This window comes from Lampetra fluviatilis, chromosome 10 (genome assembly GCF_964198595.1).
Source record: "Lampetra fluviatilis chromosome 10, kcLamFluv1.1, whole genome shotgun sequence".
Taxonomy (NCBI): Eukaryota; Metazoa; Chordata; class Hyperoartia; order Petromyzontiformes; family Petromyzontidae; genus Lampetra; species Lampetra fluviatilis.
This window is the reverse complement of record NC_136284.1, coordinates 15,337,207-15,360,055: the sequence shown is the minus strand read 5'-3', so window position 1 is coordinate 15,360,055 and position 22,849 is coordinate 15,337,207. Positions and strand designations below refer to the sequence as shown.

At 44.7% G+C, this 22,849-nt stretch overlaps 1 protein-coding gene across 3 annotated transcripts in view; it reads left to right on the top strand.

The window, feature by feature from the left end:
- LOC144934617 (KAT8 regulatory NSL complex subunit 1-like) overlaps positions 1-22,849 on the top strand; it is a 44,044-nt gene continuing 21,195 nt past the window's right edge. For 2 of the 3 annotated variants that reach the window (XM_078860627.1, XM_078860625.1), the window contains exon 1: positions 2-1,277. In XM_078860627.1, the coding sequence (XP_078716753.1) occupies positions 673-1,277 (605 nt within the window). In that variant the 5' untranslated portion in view covers positions 2-672. Of the gene's footprint in view, positions 1,278-22,849 lie in introns of all 3 variants that reach the window. The other variant, XM_078860626.1, reaches the window with a different exon arrangement.

Genomic DNA, 22,849 nt, shown 5'->3' with positions numbered 1-22,849 from the left:
GCGCTCGAGCGGGAGGAGGAGGAGGAGCGGCAGGAGGAGGAGGCGGCGGCTCGGGCTGTGAGCGGCGGCAGCGGCGGCGCTCACGGAGTAAAAAAAACCACCCGCCCGCACGGTGGTTTTTTTTACTCCGTGCGACAATGCGAGCGGGGCGGCCGTGCGGCCCACGGGCAGGCGGCGCGGGGCCGTTCTCACGGCGTTCTCACGCCGCCTAAACACCCCCCACCCCCAGTGCCCTCCCTCCCGTGCGTGCCGGGCTACAGCTGCTGCCTCCCCGGGGTGGAGGTGGCTGCGTGGGTGTTGGGGCGACCGGGCGGGTGGGTGGTGTTGTTGTTGTTGTTGGCTGCTTGTGTCGTCGTCTGACCGGGTAAGGTCCCCGCTTGCGCGCGGGGAGGTGGGTCGCTGGGTTGACGACCGCGGGCAGCGCGCGATTGTCCATCGGCGCTGTGCGTCGGCTGCTCGTGTGGCTGTGTGGGAGCTGACGATGCGACCGGGCGCCCTTCGGAATCGACGACGGTAGCAAGAGGAGCGGCATCGGCAGCAGCAGTGGCCCCGGGCCCCGCGGGGGGCGGGGGGGGCCTCCCCGCCGTGGCCTCGCACCGTGGCCGCGCCGCGCCGGCCTCCACGGCCGCCGGGGAGCCGCCCCGTGGCCGGGCCCCGCCGGGGGGTTGTCCCATGGCCGCCTCCTCCTCCTCCTCCTCCCCCCGGGCCGCCGTGCTGCAGTCGTCGGTGCAGAGGCTCGTGGCTCTGGAGCAGCGAGCCCGGCGCCTCGCCCAGCGCCTGCGCCTCGCCCAGGCGGAGGCGACCGAGAGCCACGCGCGGCAGCAGCTGCGCGACCTCCTGGCCGAGCAGCAGCAGCCTCCGTCACCACCATCACCACCACCTCCTCCTGTACAGCAGCAGCTACAGCAGCAGCAGCGGCCGCCCCGAGCCGTGGACGCGGCGGCCGCGATGGCCCCGCGTGGTGTGGCCGGGGAGCTGGGCCGTGTGCCCAGGAGCCTGGCGGCCGCGCTGCGGCACGTGGAGAGGGCGCTGGACTCGGACGCCACGGAGAGCAGCTCGGGTGGCGACACGGACACCGAGGAGGTGGACAACGACGAGAGCGACGCCTGTTGCGACGACCACCACCAGGGTAGCCGCAGCGGCGGTGGTGGTGGTGGTGGTGGCGCCTGGGTTGGCGACCTCGGCGTGGGGGCGTGGATGGGCCGGGCCCATCACCACCACCAACACCACCAACACGAACAACAACAGCAGCAGCCCGAACAGCCTCGCTCGGCCTTGTGAGTACCCGTGTCTCTTGTGCGTCACCATGTGTGTGCATGCGTGTGTGTGTGAGAGAGGGAGTGAATGTGTCTCTGTGTGTGAGTGTCTCTGTGGCTGTCACAGGAGCTTTTCTCTTTGTGCCAATGTGTGTGTCTGTGTGACGGTGTCTCTGTGCATGTCCCTCTGTGTATCGGTGTGTCTGTGTGATATTGTCTCTGTGCATGTCCCTGTGTGTCAGTGTGTGACTGTGTCTGTGTGCATGTCCCTGTGTGTCAGTGTGTGTCTCTGTGCATGTCCCTGTGTGTCAGTGTGTGTCTGTGTGACATTGTCTCTCTCCATGACTCTATATGTCTGCCTCTGCGACACCGCATCGCCTTGATTGTTGCCCGTCTGCTCAGGACACTAACTGCAGAGCATTGTTATATCAGTGATTGAATCCCATTGTTGCTCGGAGGAGCTTCAACCCTCGCAGTGGTGGACCTCTATGGGACCTGTTGACCAGCGTGCCTCTGGATGGGATCGGGCCAGAGTTTGTATCGCAAGCATCACTCCCAAAGCCTTGAGACGAGCGATGGGCATGGCTAGTTCGGTCTTTGAAGCTCATTCTGTAGAGGAGGACTCCTCGGACGTGCCGCAAATGTGGCACGATTTAATTTAAACATTCCACCCATAAAACCCCCCAAAATGACACGCTGGTATTGGAACTCTTTGGACAGGGGCATGCTTTCCATAAGCGTATCCCCCCCTATCTGTCGCTGCTGTCACTGGTTTATATGCAGTAGTTGACAGCCACTTGCATGTTAATCGCATGCTAGTAGTAGTGTGTGGAGTGTCAGACCCCCACACACACTGCGACTGATTTCGTTTGTCTTCGTTGCCTCCTTGTTGGGGGAATGGTTCTCACAGTGGGTGTGGGGATCTGGCCCAGTGCGATGCACAACGCGATACTGTAATCCCATGTTTATCTGATGTGGGTGTGTGTGCGCATGAGGCCATACACCACTCATTAAAACCATTTAGCTTTTAAAAACACACGTGTAGTTGTTGCCCACTGATTTAACCTGGGTGTCAAGTCTTTGAAAAAATACATTTTATGCACATACCACAAGCTTTTGTGTGTGCTTGGGAGGAGAGACACCAGATGTGATGACTACTGTTTGGATTTAAATTTAGGGTGTATTCATTTCAGCAGGAAGGGGCCGATGAGCTGTTTATTTCATATGTTACACGGTACAGATGTTAGTTGTGTTCATGAATCATTTGTGTCGGTGTGTTCAGTGACAGTCACTGTACATTGCTGTGTGCCAAGTGTGTGTGTCTGTGACAGTCTGTGACAGTGTGTGTACGTTAACACGGTATATGTTTATTCTGTTTAACCAGGTGAGTGTCACCCATTGTGTTTGTTGTGCTGCTGGAGTTATGTTTTTGTTGTTACCAAAACATTTGGTGGAGTACAAAGTGCAGGCCTCCCCCATGGGCTTACAATTGGTCATCCGCACCCCAGAGGCTGAATGAGCATACCCAATGTTGCAGGTTTTTTAGCCAGGCCCTGTTGTCATTGTGGGTTTGGACAGATTTAGGTGCTGTGACAGGACACCACCGGGGCTTTAAGATGGATGCAAGAGAGGGGGTAGGATGTGTGGAGTAAGCAGAAGGCTTTGTACGTGTGGGTAGTGTAATGTGTATAGTAGGGGAGGTTGTGAGAATGAGATCAATATCTTTGTGTTGGCTTGGGGTGTTTTTTTACGTGCTATATAAAACACTTTAGAAGAGGAGAGAAGTCAACGATGGTTGAACTAGGACTGGTTGTTTTAGGCAGTGGAAATGCGTGTTATACCATTCGCGTGAGAAAGTTGGACTTTAACAAAATAACTAATCGTCTGGCTTACGAATGCAGATGCGCGCAGAGAATGCCAGGCATTTCATATCAGGATCGGATAAGTATAGAGTATATTGTGGCAAGAGGGGGGGGAGGAGTTGTGCATGTATGAGGAGGAAGAGGAGAGTTGGGATGGGTGGGGCACGTGTACAGGCTGGAGGGCACATGGCAGAGAGGTGGTCATTGGGGTGCCACCAAAGGGAAGACCTTAAAAGCCTGACACGAAAGCTTGATGCTCAAAGAAAAGACGTTTGAGGTCGGATGTTGACTGTGCGATAGTTGCAGATTTTAGCAAATGGGAGGAAGTGATGGTGCATTTTGGTGACACGAGTGACGTTGGCTATGATGACCCGATGACCTTGATGTTTGTGTATTATTGCAGAAAACTCCCCATAAATGAGTTTTTTTCCGTTCGGCACGCTTGTTGATGTTAGAGGTTGAAGTCACGAATATGTAATAAATATAGCCACTTTAATGGACATTCACACCACATGTGTACAAATTACACAGTTCATGGAAGCTCACGGGGAAATTAGGTTTGCGAGTATATTTGTTTTGTTCAAGGTAGCTCACGATTGTAGAGAAATACGCGGTGATTGTGTTGTTCCTCTAAAACGTCTCCAAACATCCATGTTAGAGCACTCGACTCGCCGCACCTCCGAGGTCTTGAATCTGAGCGCTTGGGGGGGGGGCACCCACAGAGGTCCTTGTGTTGTCGAGTGTCAAACTCAGAAGTGACTCGCTGATCAAAGGCACAATGGAAGGAGCGTGACCACCCGAAGCCAGTGGAGCAAATTCCACATTCCATGGTGTGAGGGCGAGTTGGTTTATCGGATGGCCACTGTTGAATTACCACAACATGACACCTATTTTATCGACCCCAGACTGATGGTGGACTTGGTTTACCGCTGACTGGAGTTGGAATGCGCAACATTTCAAAGAGCACAGTGCCACCCATGTTCATGTCGTCCATGCGCCCAGACCAGATGTACCACTTTTCGTTACCACCTGAGGTGACGTCAAATTCGTTTCACTTTCTTGGTGTGCCAATTAATTGCGTGATCATCTGAAATGAATGGGTTCTAACTTAATTAATTCGTATTCGTCAAGTACATAATGGTTCAGTGGTCTTTTACCTGGTAAGATAAACATCGTTTATTTTAATTTGTATATATTTTTTAAAGTAATTTGTTTATCTTTCCTATACTTTTCACCCCTATCGTTGTAACGTTTTAACCCGTCCCCTACTGGACATGTGAAAAAACTGCTTGATAGCTCATCAGATTCCTCCAATATAAAAAAAAAATATTTAGACGATTCTGAAATAAAGTATTTACTCCCCGAAAGTGGTTGTGAGTTCATAGTCCAGCCAATAGGACTAATAGTCGTGGCTGGTTTGGACCGCATAGTGGCAGCCCACCCGTGAGGTCCTGGGCTCGCTCAAGCTTTGAGTTCTGGGTGTTTCCCTGAATCTCACGGGAAATTGTTCCAGCACCTTCTGAGGAGAGAGAGAGAGCGACCACTGCCACATTTGTGATTGCACAACACCACGGCGGTTGCATAAGCAGCACATGTTATTGTGTGGTGTCGTCGTTACTCTGTTGAAAAAAGTCTCCAATTAAAAAAGAACTGTTCAAAACGAAATTCTAGACGTTATTTGTATTTTGTAATGCAATATTTCTTGAGCTGTGTGTTTTTAAATGTGTACCGGCCGCAGTGTTTGATGTTTCGAGTGCTTGTTGTAAACGGGGCCTATGGGCAGGGCAGTTCGTGGAGCTCCGAGCTGACTGTGATGGAGGCTGCCGTGTCCCGTGAAGGACAGTCTGCTGTTTCAGTACTCCGTTTCATGACCCTGTTGATACACGCCGCATTAATGGAGACCACTTTGCATAAAAAAGACCTTTAGTGATGTTTGGACAAGCTGCAGGAAGTGTTAAAATGTCCTTTTAATTGTCGAAGTGAACATGAACTGACGCGTATTTTCCACGTCAAGTGGTGTGTATTTATCTATTTGATAATAACCATTCTCTGTCAATTCAAAGTTTTGGTGTACAGTATTTCCCCATCTCGAGTGGGAGTGTTACCGTGAGAGAAGAGCATTGCACCGTTTTGGTACTTTCACCTCTCGTGCTCTGCACTTTGTACTTGGCCGCGAGGGTGGAAGGGTGTTTTTGCACGTGATTGGCTCGGTGGGTCAATACAACTTGATATGTATGTAATCCTCACCATTCTTGGTCAAGGAGCAATTGAGAAATAGTAGGTGCAGTGTTTGCTGACGGTTTGCCATAACTGGCACGACTGCTGACTGAGAAGTGTATTGCCACTGCTGCCAGTCTTCGTGCACCACACAGGTACCGGGGGTCCACGTGACCTGTCGTGGAGCAATACGAATTCTGTATAAAATCCTGCGCCATAAATTCTGTGTTTTGGCAGTTCATTGCTATTGCCCTATGATGGTCATGGTGCGTTTAAGAGGTGATGTTCCATAAATACAATTTGCTTGTTTTTGTGGTATACATTCCTGTTGAGCCGCGTGTCCATTGTGTGATCTTTGCTTGATCAGACTACCCCATGGAGTATCCTTACCTCGCTTCAAAGTATACAGTAATTCGCATTGCTATGCGGATTTTCATTCTCAGTTCCAAATGTGTTACAACACTCATGATAATCAGCCCGTGCAGCTTTTTCCTGTGTTTTCATTATGCTGGCGTGTGGCCGTAGTTTGAGTTCCAGTTCTGTATTGGATAGATCGTCTGTGGATGAGTTTCATATTTTGCCAGTGTTCTTGTTTAATTTCGTTGGTTTGTGCTTCTGAGGATAGGTGATGCTGGTAAAATGGTCTTGTGTGTGAAGTGTGAATTTGAATTCCGTCCACATAATAGTGAGTCCTCCCACCATGTTTCTGTGTAAGTCTTTTTCCGCCCCTCACTGTTCGCACCTGCTGAGCGAGTGTGTGGGTGTTACTCTCCCGCTGTATGTTTAGCGTTCCTTTAAAAAAATCACAAGTCGCTCGGTTCATTTGGCAAATTTCTGACAAACATGCAAGTGATTGTTATTGCACTTAATAAATCAATTAAATAATAATGCTGTACAAAGGATGGCTTCAACACAGTCATAGCCTCTTACTCCTGGCAATGGGATTCCTCGGAGCCACGTGAATGAATGTCATTTTGCACTGAGAACTATTTGCACTGGGTGCAGCACACAGCACCAATGTCTGTGCAGCGAGACTTGGCTGCGTCTTCACTCCATACCTCGGCAATGCATTTGCATTTGCGGTTATCGTCTAAATATTCACAACGTACTTTGGTGTCACCTTGCCATTGGTAAGGTTTTTTTAAACAATGGGTTATTTTTGGTCGATTCTTGGTAACCTCTGATGAAGATACAATAACACACCAGGATAGAATAACAAATCGTAAACGTGTACTTAAAAGGGGTACGAACCTCGTGCATGTTCCAGTTACCTTGGACGGAGAGACTGGGGCCTGCTCGGCTTTCAAGAACCTAATAGTCCTGAGGTGGCTGGGTTGCTCAGAGACTGAGATGATGCCTGGTCATTGAGCCGGCACCCTTGAATAAATGAGTTCTCAAGTGTGTAGCAAGGTTATTCCATTATCGCCGACACCAGTGAACACGAGAAAATACGTGATACGCAAGATCAAAAGTCCCATATATAACAGATGGTGTAATGTGAGTGAATGTTCTTTTAATGGCAAAACTTTGTAACTAGTGAACTATTAAGCTTTGTTACTTTTACTTGGCTTAGCTGTACAGTCTCTTGAGAGTATGTTCAAGCTGGAAACGATGAAAGCCTCTCATCCTAATATGGGATGCGGTGGTGGGGAGTAAATATGTTAATATAATACCCTGCAGTTCGTCCCTGTGGTGGTGTCACTTGTGTTGGTAGGGCATTCCCATTGGTGGACCTATCTTCACTAACTGATGGCCGTGGCACAGTTACAAAACAATGATCTGAAATTAATTTACGAAACACTTCTGCCAGCGTTTAAGCTGGTGTGTTCGAAGGAAGAGCCTAATCCGTAATGACTTAAAGTTAACTCCTTATTTAGCTAAGTGTAGTCGCTGCAAAAGGAATACGTTTAAAACGAGTTGAATATAAAAACAAAAATGACATGCATGTGAAAATGTTTCAGTTTGTCTATTGGGGTTGCGAAATATATCGCAGTGTGTGTCACTGACCCATTTTACAAAAGCTTGGGAGCATTCCTAAAGCTACTTTTTATCACCCTATTCTCTAGGTTGTAAGACGCTCCGCAAATTAAGATGCTCCACAAACTTGCGCCTGGTGTCAATTTGGCCACACACCTCTACGGGGTTATAGGACGTACACCCAACTTTTGCTTTAAAATACGTGGGAAAAAGTATAAACAACACCCACGATATGCGATGTAGTTGTAGGGTAACACGTAGAATTGCAGCCAGAATGATGACAGGCAGGCGGTCAGCTGATTGTGCTTCTGGAGGGGCTGGGCATGCGGCTGCCCCCAGCGAATAGCTCTGGATTGTAGCTTCCACATTGTTTGACCTTTATCAGCCTTGCCCTTCGTTGGCACTTACAACAACTTCTATCAAAGTATAATAAATGTAAAAAATAATGTGAAAAATGGGGCATACGCGAATATATTCATCGGACCGTTTGTGCGTGACGGATGATGTTAATAGGTGAAGCATTTGGCTTTCAGGACTATAATGGACAACATTCAAATTTCATGGCATTATTCATTTGTTGTGTGCAATGACGTTTAGTAGGAACATGCAATGAAGAAGGATCATTGCCCAAAACGTCACCTAATGTATACTTTACTGTTCGGGCAATGCTGTTGATGAATGTTCTAGATTTGACACACACTTAAGCGGTTGTGCTTTCGCTAAGTTGTCCCCACCTGAAGAAGGACGCTTGTGTTGCGCCCGAAACGTCGTGATTTAATTTAGTTTTCATTTATTTGATTTGATTTTTAACCTACGTGACTTTATCGAAAAAACCAAAGAGTATTGATGAATGTGTTGTTTGTGGTTGTGCACCATCGCCAATGCAGTATCACCGAACAATGTGTCTCATTGTTAGTGGTTGGCGTACGAGTCTCTAGAAATTGCAGTTTCAGTTGGCGTTTCTTCATTTGTCTGCGTCAGAAACGATTTAACCACTGTGGCTGTATGGTATCGAGTACGACTACTCAAATCAGATCCCAGTGGCATCTGACTCCGATCTATGTTAATCATATTAAATTCGCCTGGTCCCTAAATACATTCTGATTGGCTGAGCAGGATCAAATGTTAGCCGTTACAGTTATACATTTATGCTACATTATATCGCCTAATTAAACACCTAAAAGTTTTTTTCTTTTTCGATTTTAAGCCAAACAAAATACAGTATATTCAACTGATTACAGTCGTAGTCATATTTTAATAAGTGAATCCCATTTTTTGCAGATCCATTGAATTCACTTTTTGCTACCTGTCTGCACATGCTCACAAATTCAAAGATCAATTGAGTGACAGACAGATGCTAAATAAACAGTTTGATGGCTACTATAGGTGCTCGTCAGCATAATATGAGGAAATAAGGTATAAACCCCCAAAACAGGTTAGTCTCCAATGAGAGAATGGTATGGATGACATTGCCTACTTTAGATAGATTAAAGACAGTTCACTGCCCTGATCCTTCCAGTGTTGGAGATAAGGTGGAACAATGATTTCTCCTCCATACTGTGTTGTGGCGCTATTTGCGGACCATCCTTTGTGTGCCGTGGGTGGACTGTCGGTGGTGTATATTGTTATCGCAGAGCTTTAACACCGGTGACCTGAATTCAATTTGCCGGAACACTGAAAACTATTGGCAGATGATATCTGTGAACCCTTCCTGGATTCCGCACCTCACCCCCCTTGACCAGCATGGTGAAGTATGGACACAGTGTGGGAAGGCCTTCATTAAGCAATGGTTTGACAGAGCAGTACACGAATATCTTGTATTATTGAGGTGCTTTAACGGAGACTGTCTCTTCCCCCATACCTGAGCGACTGGCCATGTGATGACTCTCCTCTCCTCTAATATTCGTTCATCACGCACTTAAAAAAATGGTAAACATTCATATACCGTCTGCGTCTCTGTGTGACCGGACACGGACAGCATACTTCCTGCATTGCTATCAGATTCTCACGAGACCGGGGCGCTTACAGAGTGCGGTCGCCTTCATGGGAGCAGGCCTTGGCGGCTCCTCTCACCCCACCGCCTACAGAGAGCCATGGCGTGTGACTGCTCGTTCACTCGCTCTGTCGATACCAATTACTTGTCGTCATCACGAGTCTGAAGGGCATATCTGTGAATGCTCTAATCTATGGGGCCTTTGGCTGAATGTACAGGAGAGGGAGCTTCAGTAAAATGAAGGATACATAATTCGTGAAATATTTAAACTTGAATAAAACACCACTCGGAGGGATCTTAGTTTCCACTGTGGTGCATATGGAAGCTGTGAAAAAATAAGGCTAGATTTTATCCTTTCTGGCAATAAAACAGGTGTTGACATGTTCAAACACCAAATATAAACCTTGTCCAAGGAATCAAGTCTGTATTACCACACATACTTGTGGTGAACATGCAAACAAAACATGCCCTGATAAATATAATATATGGCATTGTCTTTGAAACTGATTGCTCTACACCAGAGACGGCCTTCTTTAGGGCCTAGTCTCACCAGTGTGAGACCAAAGAACGCCAAAAGGCGAACAGCACCAAGACAATGCCACTATCAGGGCATTCATAGCTTGGGGTGAGCAGCTACAAAATGAGGACCTCTTTTCGTATATAGTTGCTGTGTGGATCACATGATACAATATATACAAACATATAGCAATGGAAATTATTACATTCTTACCAGCACGATTCATGTATTGTTAGTGTAATAAATACATTTTAATCGATGCATCATTGCGTCCCTAATATTTAAACCGAACAATGTCGGCTGGAATGTATTGTGTTCATTGGAATTAGTGAGAATTGGCAAACTGAAGTGGTTGTCTGATTCTTGGGGTTCAATGGAAACGTCAAAAAGACTTTGTGCCAAAATCAAATTGTGACTCTTCGGTTTCATCGCTCGCTTCCAAGATTGAAGGAGCCGAATGTGGACGGCCCGTGAAGCACTGTCGCCACTACGGCAGGGTGCGCACTATTCCGCTCCGATTGCTGCCTGACATATTCTTTTCCATGTTGTGGTGCTTCAACCATTTATGGCGCTTCATTTTAGGTATTTTTTTCAGATATTTATTTTTTTGCGACGTTTGATTTGGGAGTTTTAAGATGTGTTTTTACAATAAAGTGATGAAACTTGATTTGAAAAAGTGCCTGGTGCTTCTAATAACACCGTCAGTGTTGAGGCTGTGGTTCAGTGTTGAGGCTGTGCGGCCATGTTGAGGCTATGGGTCAGTGTTGAGGCTGTGGGTCCATGTTGAGGCTATAGGTCAGTGTAGAGGCTGTGGTTCAGTATTTATGCTTTGGGTCGATGTTGAGTCTGTGGTTCAGTGTTGAGGCTGTGCGGCCATGTTGAGGCTATGGGTCAGTGTTGAGGTTGTGGGTCCATGTTGAGGCTATAGGTCAGTGTAGAGGCTGTGGTTCAGTATTGATGCTTTGGGTCGATGTTGAGTCTGTGGTTCAGTGTTGAGGCTGTGGGTCCATGTTGAGGCTATAGGTCAGTGTAGAGGCTGTGGTTCAGTATTGATGCTTTGGGTCGATGTTGAGTCTGTGGTTCAGTGTTGAGGCTGTGGGTCCATGTTGAGGCTATAGGTCAGTGTAGAGGCTGTGGTTCAGTATTGATGCTTTGGGTCGGTGTTGAGTCTGTGGTTCAGTGTTGAGACTGTGGGTCCGTGTAGAGGCTGTGGGTCAGTGTTGAGACCCTGCGTTCGTGTTGAGGCTGTGGTTTGGTGTTGTGGCTGTGGGTCCGTGTTGAGGCTGTGGATCCATGTTGAGGCTGTGGTTTGGTGTTGTGGCTGTGGGTCCATGTTGAGGCTGTAGTTCAGCATTGAGACTGTCAGCTTTGAGGCTGTGTGTCAGTGTTGAGGCTATGTCGCAGTGTAGAGGCTGTGGGTCAGTGTTGAGGCTGTGGGTCAGTGTTGAGGCCCTAAGTTCGTGTTGTGGCTGTGGGTATTGAGCTCCTATAAATACCTCCCGGGCAGCGGCTTCGTGCATCAGTTGTAGCAAGTAGAGCTCCGTGATTTCATCAGCATCATGTACGTACGTGTGTGTATGTTGAACTTAATTCCCACCGTACGTAGCCAACCATGATAATCGGAGGAGTGGGGGAAGGACAGCAAACTAAACACAAGAATCCGTTTTATAGAAATAAGTTTTCAATCTAGATTTAAGTGGATGGCTCCAGTGGCTTCCTAATATCGGAAGGAAGTTCATTGCAGACAGCCGCAGCAGCGCATCTGAAAGCGCCGCGCGATGGTGTGTGGGTGTCTGGGTGTGTGTGTGTGGCTTGTCAGGGGTTTCCTGCCTTCAAAACGCAGACTGTTTGGGCCCATTTTCAAAAAGGTCTGAGTGATCGACCACAAAAAAGTTGGTGATTACAATGTTGAGTCTGAATTCACTCATAGCGACGACCATTTAGTATGATCATATAGATGATGAGTAGCTATTACTCGACTGCTATCGATAAGCACGGTTGGCTATGTACAGTATGAAAGAAGTCAATATACATACACTTAGAGCAGTTATTAGGCATGTAATGATGCAATACAATAGATCATTTTTTATCTTGATGCGTGTTTCGGATTGTGCATGTAAGAATGCATTTACATTTAATACAATTTCTATGCTCATGTTGTGTTTTTTTCTAATGGTGTCAAGATTGTACACACAATAAAAATGAGAAACAATACAAAAGAGGTGGAATACAATCAGTAGTTTGCAATTGTTTTTTTGGAAATGTCTTCGGAAGTGAACCATCACGTACGTGCCTGGTAGTCGTGTCACAGTCGAGGCACTATAGGCCGCTATTACAGATTGACAACACTTTTTATTTCTCCTTCTCAAACCGGTGTCACACTGCTTGGGTAGAAAACAAATATTCACAGCCCTTTCTTCATCCACTGCTGGATGATGGCTTCCCGACACTTGATTGGTCATGGAGGTGAATTTACCATCATTCACCATGCTGGCGAAGAGGGCCCAGGACCGGTTTAGGACGCCACGGTGGCGAAATGTTAACTCCGTCACTTAGTATACAGGAGGTCGTGGGTTCCATCTCGACCTTGATGCCTGCTGTATATTTAGGGATTGCATGACTGTCCCTGTGGTCGCGCGGATTTTTTTCCGGGTCCTCCGGTTCTTCTCTCCACATTTATAAACGTGCGTTTAGAGGATTTGGCTGGTATCCGTCATCACTCACGTTAACTGTGGTCAGGAATACAACTCAGATGGCTGGGTTTCTATCTCAATCTGCTCATCGCTGCACCACCACTCTACCTTGCATAGGATTGTATGTAGAACATAAGGGTTGTTGGGAATTTATTGAAGTATCGTGTTTTGTAATGTGACGATACAACATTAATGTGTTTGTATTTGACCAAGGAGAGGGCTTTATAAAAACCCAGTTGCATTCCGGGTAAATATTTCGTCACAATGCTATGCAGTGCCGGTTATTTTACATGCTGTGCTAAAAGCAGTTTTTAAGAAGAGGTATGGCGGTGGCCATTAAGGAAGTGAGACAAAGGAAATTGGGAGAGGGGGGAAGGAAGAGGAATCAAGAAGGCGAGGGGGGAGGGGGGAGTGGGGAGGGGGAAGAGGAGAGACTGTAGGGTACTGTGGCTCAGTGCCGGACTAAGCTAGTGTGGGGCCTGTAGCATATGTTATAAAAGGGCCCTAAAAAACACATTAAAACACGTTAATGATCTACTTGCATAGTAAAATAATTGTATTTTTTCATTTACTATACAGCCAGATAATACGACAAATCGCTAACCTTAAACACCCAGTCGTTCATAAAAGTTAAAGGCAGTATAATACTATAGTAATAGAGCAAATGCAGAATCACTGAACCGGAATTGATAGCTTGAAAGCGTTTAGCGTGGGGCCCTTGAAAGTGTGGGGCCCGTAGCATATGCTACTTTTGCTAGTTGGATAAGCCAGCACTGCTGTGGCTGGCGTGTTGTGCAATTCTGTGAGCGTTGACGTCACATCTCGGATGATGTGTATCACATGGTCGTGAGTAGCAACAAGTTTCGATTTGAAGCGCGTTTGCTCGATAGAGACAGTGGGGCCTTGGGGTGCCGAGTTGGGATATGGCTCCATTTAAAAAAAAAACTCTGACAGTTCAACTTTTGAATAAAATTAACGCTCCTAATAATGTTCCTGTTTCGAGAAATATTTGCAACATCGAGTTTGCAGTGTATACATTTCAATTAATGTCAACTCCGTTTTGGACAAAAGACCTTCTTGAGTGGAGGGACCCTCCCTTTTTCACGGCATGGTAACGAGTGGCACTTTATGCTTGTCAATGAGCAAGGGCTGCATGTGCTGACCAGTGAACGTGGGTGGTAGGTACTCTATAGACCCTGCATTACCGTCGTTTGCCTCCCCCCCCATTGCAGAGTTTTCACCATTCCGAACCCCCTAATTACGTGTGCGGTTCCCTCCCAGCACCCCAGAACGATCACTGAGAGCCGCTGCGTTAACTAATTTGGATGTGACATTTCCCCCCCAAGAGACTATGAATTGCCACGATTCGGGGTCACACTTTGATTCCTAAATCATTTCTTTTTTTTTGCATTTATGCTCTCGTGATACGGATATTTGGACTGTCGAAGTACAAGATTATATGTACCTATGAGTCATAAACTATTTTTAGGCATACTATTACATGTATGCATGTTGAGGGGAAGAATCCGTTTGAATCAGTCATTACATCAGTAACTCGGTTTGTTAGTTTGGTAATGCCATTCAATAAAGTCCATCTACTTGGGTTCATCATTTTTGAATGGTTAAATACAACCGCGATGAATAGAAATTGTCACGATAGTTGTTTTTGAAATGCTCACAAGATATCACTTTATAACCACGTGTAAATTAAATTCCCTTCTTGGTGAACATATGGGTCACCAGTGCATGCCACGTTTACAGTGATTATTTTAACATAACATCATTTTGGTCAATAGGTTTGAATAAATGCAATGCAGTCTAATTTCAATCACCCTGCACTTTGTAACTTTTTAGGCATGCAGTTGCATTATACTTTCAATATAATTACGCGTAATTATGTATGTATGAGGCAATACCAAAGTGATTTCATGTTCAAATTTCTTAATGTGTCTGCTAACTTGTTTATATTTTCCACATTTGGTAGTGTTTGCTTATGATGAAAGCATCATAAGCAAATACTACCAAATGTGGAAAATATAATTTGTGATGGTAAATGAAGCAGTTTATTAACGATCATATACCTACCTACTGGCTAGACCTTAACGCTAGACTTATCCCATGACATTTCACAACCGGATCAAAACATCATGACCGTTGTGAGTAAAATGTTGGATTCCAATGCTTCCCACGTGGCCCCACATTCAAGTAATTGATAAAACTATTTAATAACGTGGTAATGTGTTATAAACTATTTTACCATTTCATTTTAGTTGGCGTAATTTGTATAAAACATTGCTTCAAACGGTTAATATAAATTGCATTATGGGAAAAATCTTGAGTGCTGTGATAGGTTTTGACATATCAGTTGCCAGATTGATAACAGTTTCTGTGTCGAGTCCAGGTTTAGTGCGCACCGATCACTTGGCTTATATTTATCTTTAGTTCCACTTGGCAGCCTTCTTTGTTTAGTTCTTTAATAATTACCTGTGCTTTGTTACCATTTATTGTTGTAATAACTTCTCACTTTGCTGAGAACGCTCTTGATGGGAGGATCTCCTTGCCTGACTTGCCCTTTGTGTTTAATACATTTTCGCACCTCCGATTAGCACGGTTAGCTGCGTACGGTGCGAAAGAAGTTCAACATGCATACGTACATTTGTGACTGACCGATGGTTGACGCACACTTGGGATTACAGGAAGAGATGGAGGGGAACACGTGTACTCGAAAACTTATACGCAGATTAATGAGTGGCAGTCAGAGGAGGAAAGGTACCCAAGAATAGACTGCAGAGATGGACTAATGAGAAGCTCAAGAGCAGGTGACCATGAAAAATGGAGGCGACTTGGGGAGGTCTTCATCCGGCAGTGAATTTATCATGGCTGTGAAAAGACCAAATGAATAATCGCCTGACTGCAGAGACCTGCAGGAACGACGGGGGGCGCCTCAGCTGATTTACTGGGCATCTGACAAAGAGCTTCCGAGCTCATCGGATTCCTACTGCAGTCTAAATAAAGATGCTGATACTCAGTGGCAGATTGCTGTGTGCTCCAGTCTGTTTATTCCACACTCAACAGTTGGAAATGTTATATCTGCACATTCATATCTAAATATGAAAATAATATGTGCACTTGCGTAAAGTGAACGTGTTGCTTCCATTCAGGAATTGACTTATTTACTAAAACAGGCAATACAATGAATTTGCCGGGAAATACAATATTACATAAACCCATAACTATAAACACTTTACAAGATTGGTTCCTCTAGTTACATGGCACACACATAAACAAGATGTAATTTAGCAAGGTGCTTTTGAGATTGCTTTTGCAATACATTGAGCTGGAATGGTTCTTGTGTAGGTGTGTACAAACGTGCAAATTACTCCAGATGTCCATCAAGCCTCGGCCTTCTAGAGGTGTCCTGAGAGAGAACCAGGCCAACAGATTATCTCTCTTTCAGCATTCGTTTACATTTCATACGAGGTTTAGGTCAGCCTCACATATTGATAAAAAAAAATACACCTTCTAGCACAGTGCACTCGCCAACGCAACTGCCGCTCCCAAAAATGTTCACAAAGACAACCATACCCACAATAGCCACACACAAAGCAATCACGTTGTCCCTGTGTGTTATCAGATTAGTCTGTGCATGCCAGTTTAAGTTGGTGTAGCATCAACATCTGTGCATTATCCCAATACATTTTGCAGTTGTAAAGCGAAATGCCACACTGGACTAAAAGAGCCGAAGAGGTAGCAAAGCAAGCACATGGACTGTTTTGTCTCATGTAAAATTTGCGCAACGGGTATAGGTTGATAGAGAGCAGAACACGAATGCTGTACACAGTGTTTCTTTGCATCCTCGGTGCAGAAATTGGTTGTGCAGTGGGAGGTTTTTTGTTGTTGAAATGTAGCCAAATGGAATCTGGAATTCTTTTGCCCGAGGGTAATAGTCTCAAGTTTGGCTGATCATGAGTATATGGGCAGAATATATTGGTTTCAAGTCATGTTCAACGTGGAGGAGGTAGCCTTGTGGCTTATGAAGCAAGTGTTATGCCAGGGGTGCTGAGCTAACACTGCTGCGGTCAAATTCCAAGCCGCCATACAAAATTTAATGAGTGGCCTAAGTATATGGCACGTTTGGAGGCATGCAACTACAACCTCTCGGGCACAATTTCACAATACTCTTACGAGTGGTACTGACGACTGGTAAGATTTCTCACGACTTTATGATGCTCAATATCGGAACTGTCATATTCACTCAGTTACAAAAAGTATTATTTTCAACAAAAATTATGACATAAGGGTGATTGCCGTCTGTTATGTACTCTGGCCCCAGTCCTCCGAATACACATCAACAGGGAACGAAGCAAAGAGTTCGAGGTAGTCTCTGGATTGACGGTACATATCGGGTACAATACTATATAGCCATTTACTAAATCGTGAAGCATGACTAGGCACTTATTGTGTGTTTTCTTAAGTTGATTGAAATAAAAGTGCAAGTTAAGACCGAACGATGGAAAAGCGAAATGGTTTTAGATTTTTATTCCATATTGTACCTTTGTTCAAATTGGATAAAGAAAACAAGCCGAGACCTAAGAACACGAGAATCCATCTACAATTGGTTTGCCGCGACTTGTTTGTCAGGTAAACGGTGCCTGCAGTCGGGTGCAGATGCACCAGCATGCAGACCGACTCTGATGCAGTGTCTTGTAAATTGCTGAAAGTATACTGTGGTAATTGGGCACTTGCCCTTTCTAATATTGTCATACCATATCACTTTCTCTTAAATTCAGGAAGGCTAGGTTCAAACAAATTGTGTGGTGGTGTTGCACAAGCCACGGTGCACAAGCACAGAACAACCAACTCAACACAGCGTTATTGAAGAATGTGTTCAGTTTATACGTTTTAAACGTTGGTTTAACTTTTTGAAATGGCTAGGCATGTCCTTATCTCAACAATCTGCTATCTCAGACGATGATGGCATTGAAAAGGGTTTCCTATGTTGATGCTGGTGTGCATTTGGATTCACTCAAGGATAAAATCTCAAGGTAGTACCTTATACCAACGTTATAGCTGTCATATTTATCTAGTGCTTGGTGCAAGATACAAGGTTAAGTACTGATAATGGATTGGATTGTGAGTTTGCAGAAGCAGAGCTCTGCAGTGTTTTAAAGGCTCGTGTGTGTGTGTGTTTGGTTTGCAACACTAGGAGTGGACTGTTAATGTAGCTGTAAAATATAGAACTCATTCAAGTCGGTCAGGAACTTTGTATTCATTGGTGTTTTAAATAATGTATAGTAACCTACTTGGTTAATTCTGCATTTTCTTGATTGGTACAGGTTGTGTTTGAGCAGTTCAACGTTTTATTGACGTTTCCTGTTTACACTGTTAGTCATAGTTGTATGTTTTGATGATGTTATAAAGCACTTATTGATGATTTTATATGAAAGGCACTGTGAAAGCTTTATTCTCTTATTGATATTCATAAAACATTGAGCTCGCCTTTTGATTTTCCCTGTGATTTTCGCAGAAGTCATGAGAGTGTGCTGTGCTTGAAATTATCTCTGTATTAAATCAGCGTTAATCCTTGAGTAATTTCTCGTCATAATACAGACGAGGGCAAACACATTCTCTCAATCCTGGCATTGAGCCGAATCCCGTGCCACAGTGCGTTCCCATGAGTCCCGTGGTCCCTTCGGGCCCCGCTCACAGGAAGCTGGAGTTGCGTCCGAAAGCGTGTGGCCGTGTGTGCATCAGTGTGGTTTTTACTTCGTCTCTCTCGCAAACATTGAGACGAAGACCTTCCCGAGCGCAGGCTGCTCCATGGCTCGGGGAAGGATTCTTGGTAATTGTTAGGTTAACGTTTCAATTCAAAATCCACCGCCAAGCTCAGCCTGTGCTCTTCTTCAACGCCACGCATTCCCCCTTCACAGAGAAACCGACATCTGCCACACAGGAACCCTCCCCCAGGGCATCCGTAAATCATACGACTGACTGAGTGCCACGTCACTTCCTGTCATTAGCATTCAAATGCGCATGCCCATCTCAGACTACAGGCAGGAAGAGGTGGATGAAGTGCAGTCATCTGGAGGAACTGATAATGGAGAGAGATTGGACACTTTGCGGTGATGGATTGGAATGTAGCTTGTGGAAGAGGCAGACGTAGGCAAGATGTCCGTTTTTAGACTGAAGAAATGAGTGGCAGGTGGAATTCTACAAGAGAACTTTGGACAATGACGGTGCTAATGGTTAGTATTAAAGAGGGGGGCTGCAGAAGGTGGTCGAAATGTTTGAACAGGGCAATGGGACATTTTGAAATGGGAATGAAAGAGCAGAAATCAAGTCGTGAAAATCTCAGATTAACGTCGGAGATGCTTCAATGTCATTGTGGATTGATAACAGCAAGAACAGGTTCTGATTTAAAACTTTCGTGACTGCAGGAATTAATATTCTTGGTTATTTCGGTAAAGTTACGTAAATAGAAAAAAAATATGAAATAGAAAATACTAAAAGCAGAAAACCCACGATAAAAATAAAAAAATAAAATTAAAAATTGGAAATAATAAAAGCAAAAAACCCACGACATTTCGATTGCAACACAAAGCAGTCTTCTCTCCGCTTGATGAAGACCGCTTGTGTTGCGATCGAAACGTCGTGGGTTTTTTGCTTTTATTATTTCCAATTTTTATTTCATTTTAAATGTACAGTTTATTTTACTATTTTGATCGTGGGTTTTTGCTTTTATTATTTTCAATTCATAATTTTATTTTTATTATTTAAAATGTTACATAAAAATTTTTTTACGTGACTTTACCGAAAGAACCAAGAACATAGCTAGAACAGGTAAGACAGTTAAAGTGTCCAGGAATAATTTTGACAGATGGCAGACGCTTGAGAAAACTGTTTCTGATAAGATGGACAAGCAGGGAATTCATAAACAGTATTGTAAACACCTTTACGTAATAATATTCATTTATAGTGGAGGAATCCATTGAGCTATTAAGCTTTTTTCACAGATGTCCAGCAGGTCAATATCAGCAGCCGTCCGTCCGTACTAGACCCCAACGGCTCCAAGTGGGCCATGCGGCACACTTCAACTGGGACCGCTCGACTAGCCTTCCTCGGGGAGCCACAACATTTTTTCCGTACCACCCTCAGACAGTCATGAAGTCACAGGGTCAACGCAGAAACATGGTAACACGGCCATTGGAGCCTCTTGTACTGACAATCAACTTCAGAGCTGTGTTTGGGGGGGCACGGGGGAGTTGAGGGTGGGAAGCCACGGTGGAAAATGTTGTACTCGTAAAAAAATAAACTAACTTTGGGATAGTACAGCGTAGACTAATGCAGACTGGCTCAGCATGGGATTGGTATAAAGTCAAATTGCCGTGGAAACGTCGCCTTACACGGGTGGTAGCGCCATTTAATTGGGATGCATGTGGTACAGCACTCCAGGTATTTGGTAGAATTCGGATTTAAAAATAGTACTTCTCATCACGTGTGCCCTACACTGTTCATAAAAAAGCGCACTGGAAATGTGGGCAGCGTCTTTTAATTTATTTCCACTGAGAACGGTAACTATCTGGCCAACTTTTATTATTATTTTCTTTTCGGCAGTTAATTTATAACGAACAGTAAAACTACTGTAGTTTGGTAACTTTTACAACCTTTCTCATTCGTTAAAGACTCTTTGTTAGCCGCATGTGCACTTGCGTTCATAAACATGTCACGGTTCTTCATGCCTGGCCTTTAATTTAAAGGGCTTTCTAAATATATGTTTGAGAATAATTGTGCAAGCCTGCCTATTGCCAAATGTAATGGCTAATATAAGTGTTTGCTGTTAAACGGACTCGTTTTGATTCCAGTAAGTTGTGCAGCAGCATATTCAAGTCTGTTTGGAATCAAACTACAGTTGGCTATTTGAAATAACCAAGGCAGCGCTGCAGATTAGTGGAAGTGATATATTTAGCAGCAGTGGACTATTTTATTTTTACTGCCCAGTAGTACAGTTCTGTGTTGCCGAGACTGTGCTCAATGCCTGTGGGGATCATTGAGTTCGTTTCATGAGAGACGAGAGGTCTAAGATGTTCAAGTGGCTATCGTTATATGAACGACATTGAATATTTAAACGTCTGACTTGCCGCTGGAAGTGTGTACCCGTTTGTGACTTGGTGCCTTATGTTGAAGCCTCTTCCTGTCGTTAACAGATCCGAATATAGCCCCGTTGCTGAACCTGTGTGGAAGTGAGTGCCATGTGTGTATACCAGCGACACTATCATTTCCCGCGACAGTACATTCGTTGTTGAAAGCAGAGGCGAACGGGACTCTTCTTGTGTTAATTCGGTCGGCATGTTTCATCGTCGTTCCAGTTGAGTCGACGGCAACCTGTGGAGATGTAGTCGAGTCATCGCCGGGAGATTTCACGTAGCCCACTCTCTTGGTCCAGTCGACTAAAACAGTCAAGCGTTTAGTCAGACACGCTTTTGTTATTGCACTTGTGCACTGCAACGGCAGTGCACAAGTGCACTGCCGTTCCAAATTCTCGGTGAACTTCGTCCACTCGCAGTCATCGTTGACCAACAGGCAAATAAAAACAAATCAACATCTTCTTGGTTCTTTCGGTAAAGTCACGTAGAAGGGAAGTAATAAAATAATAAACTAAACCATAATAAAATTATTCTCACGACGTTTCGGCCACAACGCAAGCAGCCGTCCTCGGGTGAAGAACAGGTCTGTCGGAAAGACAGCCTCTGAATGGCGCTGTCTTTCCCATTCAGACCTGAGGACGGCTGCTTGCGTTGTGGCCGAAACGTGAGAATTATTTTATTATGTTTTATTTTTATTATTTTATTACTTCCCTTCTACGTGACTTTACCGAAAGAACCAAGAAGATGAATCCCTGCAGCCACGAAAGAAGCTTTAAATCGAAATCAAATGAACATCGACAAATATTTTCGTCACCACCTCTTGCCGTCGTCGTGGGCCTGCGAGCGAGGCCGCTGTGGCTGATGGGCCACCACCAGGGGGCGACTCCGCCTGATGCGACGTTCTGACGGCATCACAGCGTGTTCGGCTGTCACGCCGCACAACCAACACGGTTTGTGCTGCGCACTTCCTAGACACGTGCACAGGATGGCCGATGAACAATCATGATAATTATACGGCTGTGAATTGAAGCTTTGGGATTAAATAAATGAAGGGCTCTATAATGTGATTTCTCAGGGGGGTGAGGGGGGGCTGTCCCCACGTGGTTGCGTCCCCCGCTGGCGACGCAACATCGACTGCCACCCCCACCCAGAATCATGTTCTTGTTATCTGTACCATTTTATTGAAAATAAAGTTAACAAACATTTAGCTTTTTCCCGACGTTGTTCAAGTTGATCGGCTTTCACCGCATATGTAAGCAACATCTTCATCGCGATAGTTTGCTGTTTTATTCAACTTTGCGCTGATTATAAGGTTGTTGCATAGGTTAATGATTTATTTTACGGCAATTTTGTTTTACAAATTACAGAACGTATTTCTTAGATTTCAGTGCTGTAAAATGTCCAGCGGCGTTGGTGCAGATTACCGGTTCCCTGGCAGAATGTGCGAGTTCTGCACAATCGACTCGCACTGTAAACTGGCAACAGTATGATTCCATCGCAATTAACCAATTGATATAAATAATTGTTATGTTGTTTCACAGACAATTGATATAAATAATTGTTATGTTGTTTCACAGACAATTGATATAAATAATTGTTATGTTGTTTCACAGACAATTGATATAAATAATTGTTATGTTGTTTCACAGACAATTGATATAAATAATTGTTATGTTGTTTCACAGATCAAGCAATATGTCTTCTTACACTGTTGGCAACTTTCCAAAATATAACTTTTTTTTATTTTTGCTGTGCATTTGCTTAGTGTATTAAAAACTCATAACAAGGAAGCACATGACTTCAGCTGATTGCATGGTGGTGCAAGAGATCTTTCGGAAATAATGGGATTGTGAAAAAAATTCAAGGCTTCAATACCAATATTTAAATTATTTTATTTGTTCACAAACATCTAAGTGGACTGTATGTCGGAGTGTTTGCCCTATATGATGTCACCACCACCATCATCGCTGAGACGTTGTTTATATAACACACAGTAGCTGTAGAGGGCCATCTGAAAATAAAACGATTGTTTATGTTACGAGTTCTCAAGAAAAGTGAATCTCTTTGGTTTTCATTTCCTCATCTCATTCCCCAAAATGTGCACCTTTTGAGTCTCCCCAAATACCACCACCACTCCTCTCCCAATCATGACCTCATCCTTGTTTTTGGTGCAATATGCCTGGTTAGTTT